Source organism: Cetorhinus maximus, chromosome 10 (assembly GCF_964194155.1).
Source record: "Cetorhinus maximus chromosome 10, sCetMax3.hap1.1, whole genome shotgun sequence".
NCBI classification, from domain to species: domain Eukaryota; kingdom Metazoa; phylum Chordata; class Chondrichthyes; order Lamniformes; family Cetorhinidae; genus Cetorhinus; species Cetorhinus maximus.
Genome location: NC_135888.1, coordinates 12973110 through 12987391, shown reverse-complemented (window position 1 = coordinate 12987391; position 14282 = coordinate 12973110). Strand labels below are relative to the sequence as shown.

The following is a 14282-nucleotide window of genomic DNA, read 5'->3' as shown; positions in this document are numbered from 1 at the left end:
GTGAACAACAAGGTGGTAGGTGGAGCATAATGTGGGGAAGTGTGAGGCTGTTCACTTTAATAGTAAGAATAGAAAGGCAGAACATTAAGGCGTGAAACCTTCAAACGTTCATGTTCAAAGAGACTTGGGTGTACTTATATAAAAAATGCAGGTACAAACCACAATTAGAATCACAAATGGCATATTGGCTTTTAATGCAAGGGGATTGATGTACAAAAATGAGGAAGTCTTGCTATAATGGCTTGGGCTTTAGTGAGACTACTGTGTTCAGTTTTGAACTCCATATCTAAGGAAGGATATACTCGCCTTGGAGGCAGTGCAGTAAAGGTTCACGAGAATTGGTTCCTGGTTTGAGTGTGTTGTCCTGTGATGAGAGGTTGAATAAATTGGGCTTGTACTCTCTGGAGTTTAGAAGAATGAGAGGTGATCTCATTAAAATATACAAGATTGTGAAGGAGCCTGACAGGGTAGTCACAGAGGTTGTTTCTCCTAGCTGGAGAATCTAGAATAAGGGGGCTCATGATAGGGGGGGGGCACCATTTAGGACTGAGATGAGGAGAAATTTCTTCACTCAGCGTTGTGAATCTTTGGAATTCTCTGCCCAATGGGCTTTGGAAGCTCCAAATTCAGTGTATTCAAGGTTGAGAGAGATTTTTGGCCTTTCAGAGAAATCAACCATAATCACAGTGAATGGTAAAAGAGAATAGTAGGGCCATATGGTCTACACCTGATCCATTTCTTATATTCAGGTATGATTTGAAATGTTCCCAGAAATGATAAGAATCAATGCTGTTATTTCTGATATACTTGTCTGAAATGAAACAAATTTAAGGCAAATGCAGAGTGCTGACAGTAATACAGAACCTGCTTGTCATTGAAGTAAATTTCTTACTTTTGGTTGCTGTGCTTATGGGATGCCTTGTGCAATTCCTCAACTTCATGCTCCAATTCTTCTCTCCCATGCAAAATTTCATGGATGCTGTGGCGAAGTTGTTCTATTTGCTCATGATACCTTTCTGTGGATGGAGTTGTAGTCTGATCTTCACATTTATGGGACCTCAAATGTGCTATAATGTCTTCTAATCTACTGACTTCATTCTCCTGGAAGACAAAAGACAATGCCAAATTCAAAATGTAGGAGTGCAATACAAATGGAATTTTAAATGTGTTAAATATCGGTGAAGGAATACTAATCATATTGCTACTAAACCCTGCCTTCTGTCTATTATGTTATCAGAGATTTATTTACAAAGATTTTTAAGCTTCTGATCTGAATGGCTGAAAACAGCATTGGGAATGCTGCATTACACAACACAAGTGTTCAAAGTCTTACCAGATCATGGTGCTCCAGTACATTGCAGTGCAGAACACCAGCAGGAATAAGAGGGACAGTAAAGTTGGCAGGAGGAGGTCCATAAACAACTTGTGCTCCAGGTGGTGGCGGTCCATAGATAATTGTGCTCGAAGAATCAGGTCCAACATTGGCTGGTGCTGTTGGAGGCGGTCCATATACCACGGTACCTTGTGGCACAGGGGTACCATCAGGGTACATAGTATAAATAACTGAGCTTGTTGGGGCTGTAAATGGTTGCCTGGGCATGCCACTATCATCACTCTCAGTCCCACTATCTTCACTATCTCCTATAAATGACAAAATACTTTCTTTATCAGGTCTATACACATCACATATGATAAGACTAATTATTTTCTATAAAAATGTAACAGTAACCTTTACAAATCTTTGGACATCTGATTTTTGCAAAATTTGGACAGGAATACATTTTTCTTTCTTTGGTAAAAAAGAACACACTAACCAGAACACTTAAGAACAATCTTTCAGCTAATTCCCTAATGGTTCTTCCTGTGTTGTACATCTTTCTTTAACACCTGCCATAAAAACTTTCATAATTAAATATCATGGCCTCAACCACCATAAAAGACGTGGAATTTTAAATGCAAATTGCGGCCAGTACTACTTGAATTTTGCAATCCTTTGCTTTAGTTTTAAGTGCATTCCCATAGAAGCAGGTCCCACCCATTGAATTGGTGAATTAAATACCATTGGGAGTTTCTGCTAACTGTGCAGGCCTTCAAGGAGACTCCAAAAATTAAGCTGGAACTTCTGGGCACAAGGACATAATAGGTATGTTTTGAAAGCTTTTGAATTTTTCTTCTGTCTAAATTTATTAAGGTACTCATTACTGTACCCCAATCTAATTAGAAAGTAAGTTTGTTTATTTGTGAAATGTCATTTTCAGAGTTATTTACTGATGATGGATTTACTCTGATTTAGAATACTTATTTTTTTGATAAATCCATTTTTAGCTGACTTAATCAAACTTTACCAAGTTACCACTCTTTAAAAATACCAAGTAATTTTTTTTTTTTAAAGCATTTTTAAAAAAAACCACGTTTCAAAGCACTGCCTGACTGCGCAGTTCATGGCAAATTTTATATTTGGTAATATATAAATGAGGTTGAGCAGAAACTCAGGAGGGGAGAAGGAAACACTTTTCAAAACAAGTACGATATGCACTGGAAAAGACGACTGCACCCAAAGCTAAAAATTCAGGCCTTTAAATCAATAGACCTATCCTTCCAGCTCCCATGTTCTATACCTGTTTGGGTACGAGTCTTGTGTGACGAACGTCTGATTGGTGAGTAAACCCAGTAGCCTCGAGGAACTGGTGGTGTATATTCCACCTTGTGTCCTCTTTTAGGAATTGATGGTGGAACTTGATACTGGGAGCTGAATCCAGAGTCTTTTGTGTGGTTATTTTGAGACAGCAGGCTTGATGGCTAAAATAAAGAGGTGGGAAGAAAACCCCATTCATTAGCACCATTGAAATATTGGATTGGTTACATTCTAGGTCCACATACAGTATCTAACACTATCTACACAAACTGGTAGTCCCAGAAAATCAATGATTTGTAAATTATTGAGCTTCTTATTGTCAATTTAGCACTAAATACTATTAAAGGGTTAGTCTGATCTAAAAGTCATGAAAATTAATATGGAACTGTAAAGAACACATTCAATTTTGGTTAGTTGTCCATCTGTATTTCGGATTCTGGGCACAGTAACTTGCTCATTTGTAGCCAGTGATGAAGCGACATGATTTCGGTCACAAATTAAGCTATACTAATCAGCATTAGTATGACACCTGGGTCTCACTGTGAGTAGAGTCTCTTGATCCAGGGAAGAACTGATGACAGGGCAACTTATCGGTCTTGCTCCACTGACAGGCACTCCTTCCTTTTGTTTTTTCACATAAGCCAGTGCTGAGAATGACAACTTGCACAGGTAGGTTGTAGGAAACAATAAGAGTACTGCTATAGTGTGATCTGAAATAGCTGGATATTCTTATCCCACAAGCAACCAAAATGCATCCAGAGGCATCTCTGCAAACTTCAGTTTCAGTGTACAATCCATCCTGAGCTCTTCGAATTCCTCTTGTTCTTTTAATGACAATTTCTTTGATGATTCAAAAGTGAACTAAATGGATCATGTCCCCAGTCAAAGTCTTCTATACTCGTGGAGGGGAAGCAGCATTCTAACTTCTCTTGTAGTGTTTTAAGATGTGTGGAGATAAGGTTGAGTATGGTTTTACCAGCACGATTTGCTGATGCCAGCTTGAACATCTTAATCGACCCACTTGCCACATTTTCCTGCCAAAGGGCCAGTTTTGGTCTGAAACCCTGAACTTTATCTGTGGCAGTCAGAATGTTCTCGTTTCTCCCCTGCGTTTTAACATTCAGCTTATTCAGATGGTTGAATATATCTAAAAGCACACCAAGAATCATCACATATTAATTCTTTGTGTGGCAATTCATGCAGAGCCAAAAATTCTTTCAGCGTGTTGCGGAGCTCAACAGGAGAGGATCTTCCCCTGAGACAGCCATCGCAGTTCTGTGTGTATAGGTAAACTCTGGTACTTGACTCCTTCTCTTCACACAAAATAGTAAACAAGTGTGATTTCAAAGGGCCTGACTGTACATAATTCATGATTTTCACTGTTTGGTTAACTGCAGTTAACTCAGATGGCATTGTTTTGGCAAGAAGAGCTTCATGGTGCAGGATACAGTGGCTGACCTGGATATCGGGATTCTGTTCTTTAACCTTAACAAATCCTTTGACTTATCCCGTCATGGAAGCTTTTCCGTCAGTGCAGATGCTATTGCACTTGGTCCAGTTAAGATTGGTTTCCTCCAGAAAAGCAGTTGTGACATTAATGATTTCCTCTCCGGTCACATGACTGGGTAATTCTTTACGAAAGGAGAAATTATAAAAGGAGAAATTCTCTTTGATAGAATCCCCATCAACATACCTGACATTGATTAAGAGCTGGCAAGTGTCCACAAATATCTGTGGAGTCAATCAATCTGCAGGGCAAATTTTCCACTCATTTCTAATTACTCTTGAAGGACCTGTTCAATATCAACTGGCATTTCTTCAAAAAGTGGAGCTTTGTCGATTTCTCTGGTGGCATCAGCTTCCAACATTATTCTCACAATAATTTCGCATACCGGCAGAATTAGGGTTTTGGCAATGGTATGCGGCTTCTTCGATTTTGCTACGAGCTCAGCCACCAGGTAACTCGCCACCAGGTAACTCGCCCCCTGTGCATTATCCAAGACCAGCACACCATCATATGATGATTTTTGTTCACATTTTGTTCTCTCGGTCGTTTGAAGTACTGTATATCCTTGTTGGAGAGCGAACTGTGTTTTGTATTCAAATGGTGCTTCAACTTACTTGGTACCATTGCAGCGTTTGAGAGCTTCTCCATGCAAATTGGGAATTCTGAGACAGGGCAAGAGGCATCACCAGTCCACGAAAATCCAAAGGCCAGACAGCAACAGCTACTTTTTCTTCTGAGGTTCTGTTGTTTCAGCCACATTTGAATCAGAGCGGGATTCTTCACTTCTCTTCAAGAGCTTATCCATGGCAAACTGTGGTCGAACGCACCACACTACACAATAAATGCCCTCAAGCATCAACTTATAAACAAAATTTCAGCTCTTTGGCCAAACAGAACATTACTGTTCCAAAGGTGTACCCTTGCCCCAATGCCCACAACACAGAGTTACCAACCTTCAGTTGCTTTCTCAGATCTTTGAGGTCTCTTCAACTCCAAAGGCTTTTCCTGAGCCCACTTCGCTTAAGGTCTGCTCCCGAATTGGAGCCCGTTTCTCCTTTTCTTAACTTCATTTGATTCCTATTTCTGACCCCTGTCATCTTCCCTTTCTTGGAACTTCCTTTTCGGACTTCTCTCTGCCCTCTTTACCCTGTTTGGGACCCATCCCTTCACTTGTCCCTGGGTTTTCGTGCTCTTATTCATTTTTATCCTATGTGCAGGCACACAGGGCCCGCGCATGAAAGAATGCGAACTGTGCATGTGCGGCCCATTCCCAGCTAGTGCATGTGTAGAAGACCTGAGGTTCATCAGGACTTGGAGATCCTGATCTCCTTGCTCAAGACTACGGTAAGTTGGATTTCCTAACAACATGCATGAATTAAAAATTTTGAAACTTATTTCCCGGCACACTTGGGCAACCTTCGTGGCATACCAGTGTGCCATGCCGTTGGGAACCACTGGATTATCCTTCACATTTTAATTATTTTTACAGAGAGCGAAATAAAGACTGGAACATATACATGGGGTCAAGGAGCAGCTGAAATATCATTAACAATTTTTTTTAAAGTTAATAATTTATATTATTTAAAAAAATCTATGGAACTTTATCATAATGGAGAAATTTGACAATTCACAAATATAAAATAAGCCTTCATGGCCAGAGAGGTAGTAATTACGACCTAAAATGCTGTTAAAAGTTCAATTACACCTTATTTAACATGGCTTTTCTTTTACAGTAAAATTAATAGTGTAAAAAGTGGAAGTTCACACTTAATCAGTGATTTATAGATGATTTCGAGCTGTGAGGACATCAACAGTGCACCCTGTGGAGGACTGAAAATCACTGACAGCAACATGTGATTTTCCTGTTTAACTGCACACGAGTACCAGAGTCAGTTTCACAGTGTAATGGCAGTGAATGCTGATAGTTTTGCAATCATAAAGACTGTATAATCTAGGCCAATACCTTACAAATGACTGCGGTCACACAAAGCTATAATACCTATACAATGTGAGATTTTCATACACAAAAACACATAGTTTGAGTTTCAAAATGGAGAACAGTCTCTGGACATGTGGGGTGAGCAGAAAGGCAGAAAATAGAGGCTCCATGCTACTAACAGCAAACCTATAGAAAAGAAATCCTTCCAACTCACTGATACAGTGCATACTGAAATCATGAAAAGTTCATTGATGATAAGAAGAAAGCACTGAGATTCGTAGATTTCTTACTTTTGGCGAAGATGGCACAAAGTACCAGTATCCTCTTCTCTTAAATGGATCAGTCATACTGGTAATGTAGTCACTCTGATTGCCAAGGACATTTCTGAGAGCAGTGATTTCATTAATCAAATCTTCCATCTCACTTACATTACCTGAAAGACAAATAGAAAATACTTACTAATAAACAGCTTCCTTTTTAAATTTATTCACTTGCAGGATTGAGGTATTGTTGCAAAGTCAGTATTTACTGCCCATCCCTGATTATTAACTTAAACTTAAGAGTCATTACATTGTTGTGGATCTGGAGTCACATACAGGCCAGACCAGATAAGGACGAGAGATTTTCTTCCCTTATGGTAATTAGTGAATCAGGTGGGTATTCATGACCATCTGCCGGTTTCATTATCACCATTACTGATTCTATGGCCAGAATTTTTCGCTAGTTGGGCAGGTGCGTGCCCAACCTGAATGAGCGTAAAATGATGCGCGATGACATTGGGCGAACGTCCCGACGTCATCGCACGCTTGTGCGATATTTCAGTCGGCGCACCTGCCGACAATTCAAAGGCCTATTAAGGCCATTAAAGTAATTAAGTTCAATTTTTTGCTGCCTGTCCAACCTTATGGTTGGCGGGCAGGATGAAGTTTTCAACAGCTATTAAAAATTAAATAAAAATTTTAGCATTTCACTATTAACATGTCCCTGCTTATGTGACAGAGTCACATGAGGGGACATGTTTTTTAAATTTTAAAAATTATTTATTTTTAATTTTTAAAATCTTCATCGCCCTGAGGCAGCTCTGAGCACTCGACCTCCTCCCCCAACTCCCACGCAGGCAGCACTGAGTGCTGCAGCGGGCATTTCATGCTGGGTGGGCCTTAATTGACCTGCCAGCATGAAATGGCGGTTGGTCCCCAATTGCGGGTGGTGGTTGCTTTCGCGGCCGCTCCTGGGCCCACCCACTGAGCCCGCCCCAGCACTGGAAAATCCTGGCCTATCTTCTTATTCTAGATTTATTTAATTAACTGAATTTAAATTCCCAGCTATTGAGATGGGATTCAAGCTCATGCTATCGGATCATTAATACAGTCTCTAGATTACTTGTCCCGTAACACAATGCCGATGCTACTACACTAGCTGAACTGTTTAAAAAATTAATTCTTAGGATGTGAGCATTGGCAGGAAGGTCAGCATTTATTGCCCATCAAAGTGGTGGTAAGCAGCCTTCTTAAACCGCCACAGTCCACAGTGCTGTTAGGGATGGAGTTCCAGGATTTTGATCCAGTGAACTGAAAGCCTTCTGGTTACAGGAGTTGTGTGGTTTCAGATACGGGTCTTCAGAGAAGGAAAATATGGTGATTTTTTAATCCAAAAAATGAACTGCGTTCAATTACCTTCAGACAATAATTTGACAAATTATGACATATTAGTGCTGTCAAATGATTCATCAATAACAATATTAAAAATAACATTGGATAAATTATGGTATTGCAATGTATTTTGACAGACAAAAACACAATTCTTTCCAGTTTACCAACATGTAATAAGGTTCAGTTAATAACCGACCTGTACGTCACTGTAGTGAACCCCGCCATGATCTATTATTTAACGTAGCATTTCTACACCCTTAAGCCATGCTTGACTAATCAGGAGTAATGTCCAGTGGTTCAAGATGTCGTCATCAGACTACTGAGACTGGCAGGAACTTGCAACATCAATGGATACAGTAAACAGCCCATCTTTTTTGCTATGTAACTAGGCAACAAATGCAAAGGTCATTTTGTCATTTGTAAACACTGCACCTGCGAAGGCTTTGGACTTTAACAGTTGCTTTATAGTTTCACTGGACAATGCTGTTTCTTTTGCATAAATTAAAAATTTAAGTGAAGCTGATTAAACAAATACACAGAAAAGTTAAATGCATCCTATTGATTGGAACAGGCTTTGGCATATGTTTTCAATTTGTTGCCCAGGCATAATAATGCTGATGTTGTGGATTAGCTGAGGAAAAGTAAAGCGGGTAGTTTCTATAATGGATGCCGATGTGCCAGTTTTATACCAGGCGACAAGTTGAAAATCAACCCCTCTAAAATTAAATTGATAAAGTTGTGCAAACTGAGTCATGATGGCTAGAAATGCTAGTTAGCAACTTTACTTATTTGAAACCTTAATAAAAAGCATGCACAAAGTCTCATGTGAAAAGAATTTTTGATGACTTTATGGTAGTTGGAACAAGTTATCTCTGATTCCATGTTTCTTTAACATGTTGTAAGTTACCACTGGTCAGCAATGGAGTCCCTCAGGTCTTTCCTGAGTAAAAGAAAAACTTAACTGACAACGAGAAATTCTTGCCATTGCGCCCTTTGTAATGGAAGAAATTTTGAAACTGCACCTGCAAAGTTTTACCCTATTAGACACATGCACAAGATTGAGCGAGATATATAGATGTAGATAGACAAAAATCAAAGATCAAAACAAACCTTCTCTGGTTTGATCCAGATGATCTTGGAGGTGTTTCAGTTCTGCCCTTTGTTGATTTAGTGCTCGGTTTAGTCTATCAATTTCTAGCTGTTGGCCATTTATGGTATTTGCTCCACAATCAAATGTTTGAATTCCATCCAGAATCTAAAAGGGCAGTCAAAATCCATGAATACACTAATTACTTATGGGTTAGAATACTGTATTATAATTATGGCACACAAATATCCAATTACTAATGAATGCAATAAGCACATAAGGGAACACAGGCTTGGAACAAAGAAAGGAAATTGACCATGCAGCTGTGAAGTAGTTCCTCTAAACTCACAGTTAAAATATTGCTGTCATAACAATGCAACAAAGTTCACAAAATCTGCTGGAAAAGTTAAATGTCCTCCCCTCTCAGGTAGTAACATAAAGCTTATTAAATTAAAACAAAACAGTCAAATCATTTACTGTTATAAGGACAGCAAACTTGAAAGTAAAGTGTGCAATAATCTCTAGTACATGTATTCAAATCCAGTTTAGACAGATTAGATTTAGATCTATAGTTTCAGTTGGCCACTTAGGTGCTAAGTGACAATATGCAGACTCAGTAAGGTTTTCAATGGTCAAGAATACACAGTACAACTATAACTTGAATTCAATAGGCCCTGCAAGGTGTCACAAGATATAAATGTCTGTCACAGTACTGGGTAATATGATTATACCTATAAGAACACACCTGGTTTGGGGTTACAGTGTTAGCAGATGAAAAGATGACATATGGCATTCCCCAACAGTGTGCATCATCTACAAGATGCACTGCAACAACTCATTCTTCCAACAGAACCTTCCAAACCCGGACTTCTACCATCTAGAAGAACAATGAGACAAGCGCATGGGAACACCATCACCTGCCCTTCCCCTCCGAGTCACATATTGATCTGACTTGGATTTATATTCACTGTTGCTGGGTCAAAGTCCTGAAACTTCCTCCCTAACAGCACTGCGAGTGTATTTACACTACAAAGACTGGAGCGTTTCAAAAAGGTAGGTCGTCACCATCTTCTCATGGGCAATTAGGGATGGGCAATAAATTCTGGCCTGGCCAGAGGTGCCTAAATCCCACAAACGAATAAGACAAAATAATCTTAAACAAATATTACATAGAAATTACAGCACTAAGGCAGGCAATTCAGTCCAACTGGTGTATGACAGTGTTTACAACATAATCTTTTATGCCTTTCTCCTTTATATATTTATCTAGCTTCTCCTTAAATGCACCGATGTTACTTGCTTCAACCAGTCCATGTGATGGCAAGTTCCACATTCTAACCCTCTCTGGATAAAAGTTTCTCCTGAGTTCTTTACTGGATTTATTTGTGGCAATTATATATTTACGATTTACAGTTTTGGATTTCCTTGCAAGTGGAAACATTATCTCTACATCTACCCCAAAATTCCAAAGACCTCCATCTTGTTGCCTGCAAACAAAACATGCACAATCTTTGTAACTGATGTGTCCACAGTGCTTTGGCCTCACCTGGCTTTCTTTTTCCTTTAACAGGTTTTGTAGCATATCGATTTCAGCTTCTGCCTTGGCAAGGTCTCGAGCTGCCCGAGTTGCGTCAGCCCGGAATTTTTCTGCTAAACTCATTTCCTAAAGAATAAATGCAAAATCCACAACAAGTAAAGTTAGAGTGAAAATAATTTACATTTTTGGCATGTTTTTTTACGGGGGATTTGATAAACTTGAAAACATGTATTCTGGATGCACAGAATATTCTGCATTCAACAAAATATATTACCTCTGTTCTTTCATGGTTAAGTTTTTGAACAGTTCCCTGAAGAACTTTCAGGTTGTCTTTAGCAGTGGAGAGTTCATTAGCAGCCATCTTCTCGGAAACAGCCATTGTTGCCTTCAAGTCTTTCACGTCTTTCTCAAGGCCACGCAACTTTAAATGCACTTTTTGATCTTCCATTTTACTCTGCAAATAGTATTCAAACCAAGTTAAATCAAAGTTTCACTAATGTCTCTCTCTTCATGTAGCCTCCTCGGTTGCCTGAGGATTGTTAAAGATGACACTCTACACATCTCTATTTCCTTGATGCCATGATATCAAAATGGGGAAAGCAGAAGAGACTGGCCCAAAGAACTACCTTAGACGATATGGGGACTGAACACTGGCTATCAGTGTTATTAAACACTATTCTCTGGCCAACTGAGCTAACTGGGCCTACTTTCCCTACCATAGAATTTGTTTAAAACCTATAAAATTATCATCTTTAATTTTGCAGAAAAATAACAGCTTTCACTTTTAAAGAAATGGCATGAAATTTGAAACCTGAAGGATCATCGATTTGACATTCACACGACTTGAGTTTTTAAAGAAATTAGCTAACATTTGAGATCGCTAAAAGATACATGTGTTAAGGTGTTAAAATTTTGTAGCTAGTCCAGTGAAAGTTACTGCAAATCTAATCAATGTGAATTTATAATCACAGAAAAATGACGATGCTGTTCTCCGGCAGGTTTTTCAGTTCCCAGAGTGTCTGATGTATTGTTCCACAAGCGCCATGTTCTGACCTTAAGTTAGATGGGTATGATGACATCCCAAAATATGTGTAACAGTTGTAAAAAAGAAAGAAATTTTCCTACCTCACCTGTCTCAAAAACAGGTGCATGAAGTTTGTCAGAATGCACTAATAATTTTTAATTAAAATTTCTCTCTCCTGCTTGATCTGTTTTTATTTCATATTCCTGCAATATTTTGTACCTCCTCAGGAACATCATGCCTACACCATCTGAAGGGTCAGGTTATTCGTTCATGGGATGTGGACACTTAAGAGTCAACCATACTGCTATGGGTCTGGAGTCACATGTTGGCAGATTTCCCTAAAGGGCATTAGTGAACCAGGTTTTTATGACAATCGGCAATGGTTCATCGTCAGACTTTTAATTCCAGATTTTTATTGAATTCAAATTTCACCATCTGCCATAGTGGGATTTGAATTCAGGTCTCCAGAGCATTACCCTGGGTCTCTGGAATACCAGTGAGTGACAATACCACTACACCACTGCCTCAGAAATGCAGGCGGTTAATGAATTAGTCACCTGGTAATTTCTTCCTGGCCATTGCACCCAGGGAACTGAGTGTTCCCCAGGAACAAAGACCAGTAAATCAGCAAACTCCATGCATGCATGGCAATAGTTTGGACTTTATTGGAATCTCTCTACCTATTTACACTTTTCTCCACCACTGCCACAGAAACCAAGACTAGTGTGGCCCTTATCGCTATTCTTTAGCACCTTCTCTACCTTCAAGCGTCTTGCCTTATTCTGCCCTTCTTACCTTTCCATTAAAATTGTCATTCTCTACCACACTTCACTTAGTTTCTGTCCAAGCTAAAATGTCATCTTTCCACCTTCAGCCTCAGCACTGAACAACTCCTAATCCTTGGTGATTTCAATTTGTTCCTCAATTTACTTTGCTTTCTTTTCTGATTTCACCAGACTGAATTTCTTCAATATAACTCTCCAATGATATTCCTAGCCTCCCCATTCAATCTGCCATCTCATGTGACCTCCCTACACCCATGGTCTCAATCAGATAGGTAATCTCCTACTATCTTCTTGCATTCCTTTTCACATTTGTTCCCTTACATCCTTCCAACTGTATTTCCTTCTACATTTGTCCTAGAAAAGGACTCTCACTCTAAGCCCTGATCTCTAGTTTATTCCCTATCTCATATCATTTGCTCTCTGATCTCATTGTGTCCCTTAGACTCATCTCCTGCTCCTTTGATCCCATTCCCACTAAAATACTTAGAATCCTTCTGGCCTTCTATGTTAATTGAATAGTTCACTCTCTTCAGGTACTGTCCCCTCCCTTTCAAAAGGTGCCATCATCACCACTGTTCCCCCCACAAACAACTGTTTCAAACCCCTGATTTGCAAACTACTGCCCAATCTCCATTTCTTTTCCAAAGTCCATGAAAATATCTTGCCTGCCGAATTGCCAATCTTTAATTCAACTCCATTGAATCTCTCCAATTAGGCTTCCATCCATGCTCCAGCACTGAAACAACCCTAAACAAAGTCACATCTTGACTGTGGTCATGCTGCATTTTTCCTCCACGACCACACTGCAGCCTTTAACACAGTTGATCACAGAATTCTCCTCCAGTTGTGTTCTGCATTTAGGTGCTCCTCCTTTGGAAGAGTGTCCATTTTTGTCCAGTTATGCCTCTGTAAAGCACCTGGAGTTGCTCTTATATGTTAAATGCTGTATACGCATGCTAACGCGGGGAGGTGGTGGCAGAGTGGCATCGTCACTGGACTAGTATTCCAGAGACCCAGGGTAATGCTATAGGGACCTGGCTTTGAATCTCTCCGCGGCAGATAGTGAAATTTGAAGTCAACAAAAATTTGGAATTAAAAGTCTGCTGATGACCACAAAACCATTGCTGATGGTTCACTAATGTCCTTTAGGCTAGGAAATCTGCCATCCTTACCTGGTCTGACCGACATGTGATTTCAGACCCACAACGTGGTTGACTCTTAAATGCCCTTTGAACAAGGCAATTAGGAATGGGCAATAAATGCTGGCCGAGCCAGCGACACCCACATCCCATGAACGAATAAAAAAAATTATAGTTATGTTAATTTCCAAAGTGGGGCACTACTAAAACTAACACCATTATATGTTGTAGTGGCAAATCATTGAGGAAAGATAACAGAAAAAAAACGCTATTATCTCCAGCAAACTACTACAAGTGATCTTTGGTTTGAATCAGGTTAAGTTAATTAAATTGGATGCATTCTAAGGAGTAGATTTTTAACAAGTTTTTATGGTCATCATTTAAATAAATTTGTTATTACCTTATTTTCTTTATCTTCAAGTTCTGTTAAAAGTTTATCTCTATCTGCATCAGCCTCCTGGAGCTGTTCATCAGTCAGTGCCTGCAACTCTTGCATGTTTGCCAGTTGCTCCTGGAGCCGCAATATTTCATTCTTCAACTCCTGTGCCTTAGCTTCATTGACTCCTTTTTCAGATTTCATCTGCCACAGAGATCACAATTAATTTCTGGAAAATGCAATCACAAATATTAGATCATTTGAGTCTAACTTGCGGAACACAGAAACTAGGACAGACAGTGATGCTTAGGCAAATGTGAGTAAATAACAAAAGAATGAATACTGCAAAATCATAATGCATCTTTTTTGAGAAATAAGGTGAATACAGGTGGACAGTAAAATGCTTCTTGCCTTATTTAGTATGTTCATTCAACAAACCAAACTGAAAGCCCCTTCTGCCAAATTTTAAAGAATCGGTTTTCAAATTGGGGTCCCTGAACTCTAAGAATCTGTGTGGTCAAATTTCACATATGTTCCTATTGCATCCCTGCATTTCTTTGTAATTTTTTGGTTTACTAGCCTATTGCATTTATACTGTGCA

General features: G+C 39.3%; 1 protein-coding gene across 2 annotated transcripts in view; it reads right to left on the bottom strand.

Annotated features, from left to right (window-relative positions):
• Nucleotides 1-14282, bottom strand: part of cntrl (centriolin) — a 131856-nt gene that overhangs the window by 49655 nt on the left and 67919 nt on the right. For both annotated transcript variants that reach the window (XM_078549970.1, XM_078549971.1), the window contains exons 18-25: nucleotides 13706-13885; nucleotides 10632-10811; nucleotides 10367-10483; nucleotides 8844-8988; nucleotides 6372-6514; nucleotides 2619-2799; nucleotides 1334-1641; nucleotides 893-1101 (exon numbers count right to left, since the gene is read on the bottom strand). In XM_078549970.1, coding sequence (XP_078406096.1) covers nucleotides 893-1101; nucleotides 1334-1641; nucleotides 2619-2799; nucleotides 6372-6514; nucleotides 8844-8988; nucleotides 10367-10483; nucleotides 10632-10811; nucleotides 13706-13885 — 1463 coding nt within the window. The remainder of the gene's footprint in view (nucleotides 1-892; nucleotides 1102-1333; nucleotides 1642-2618; nucleotides 2800-6371; nucleotides 6515-8843; nucleotides 8989-10366; nucleotides 10484-10631; nucleotides 10812-13705; nucleotides 13886-14282) is intronic.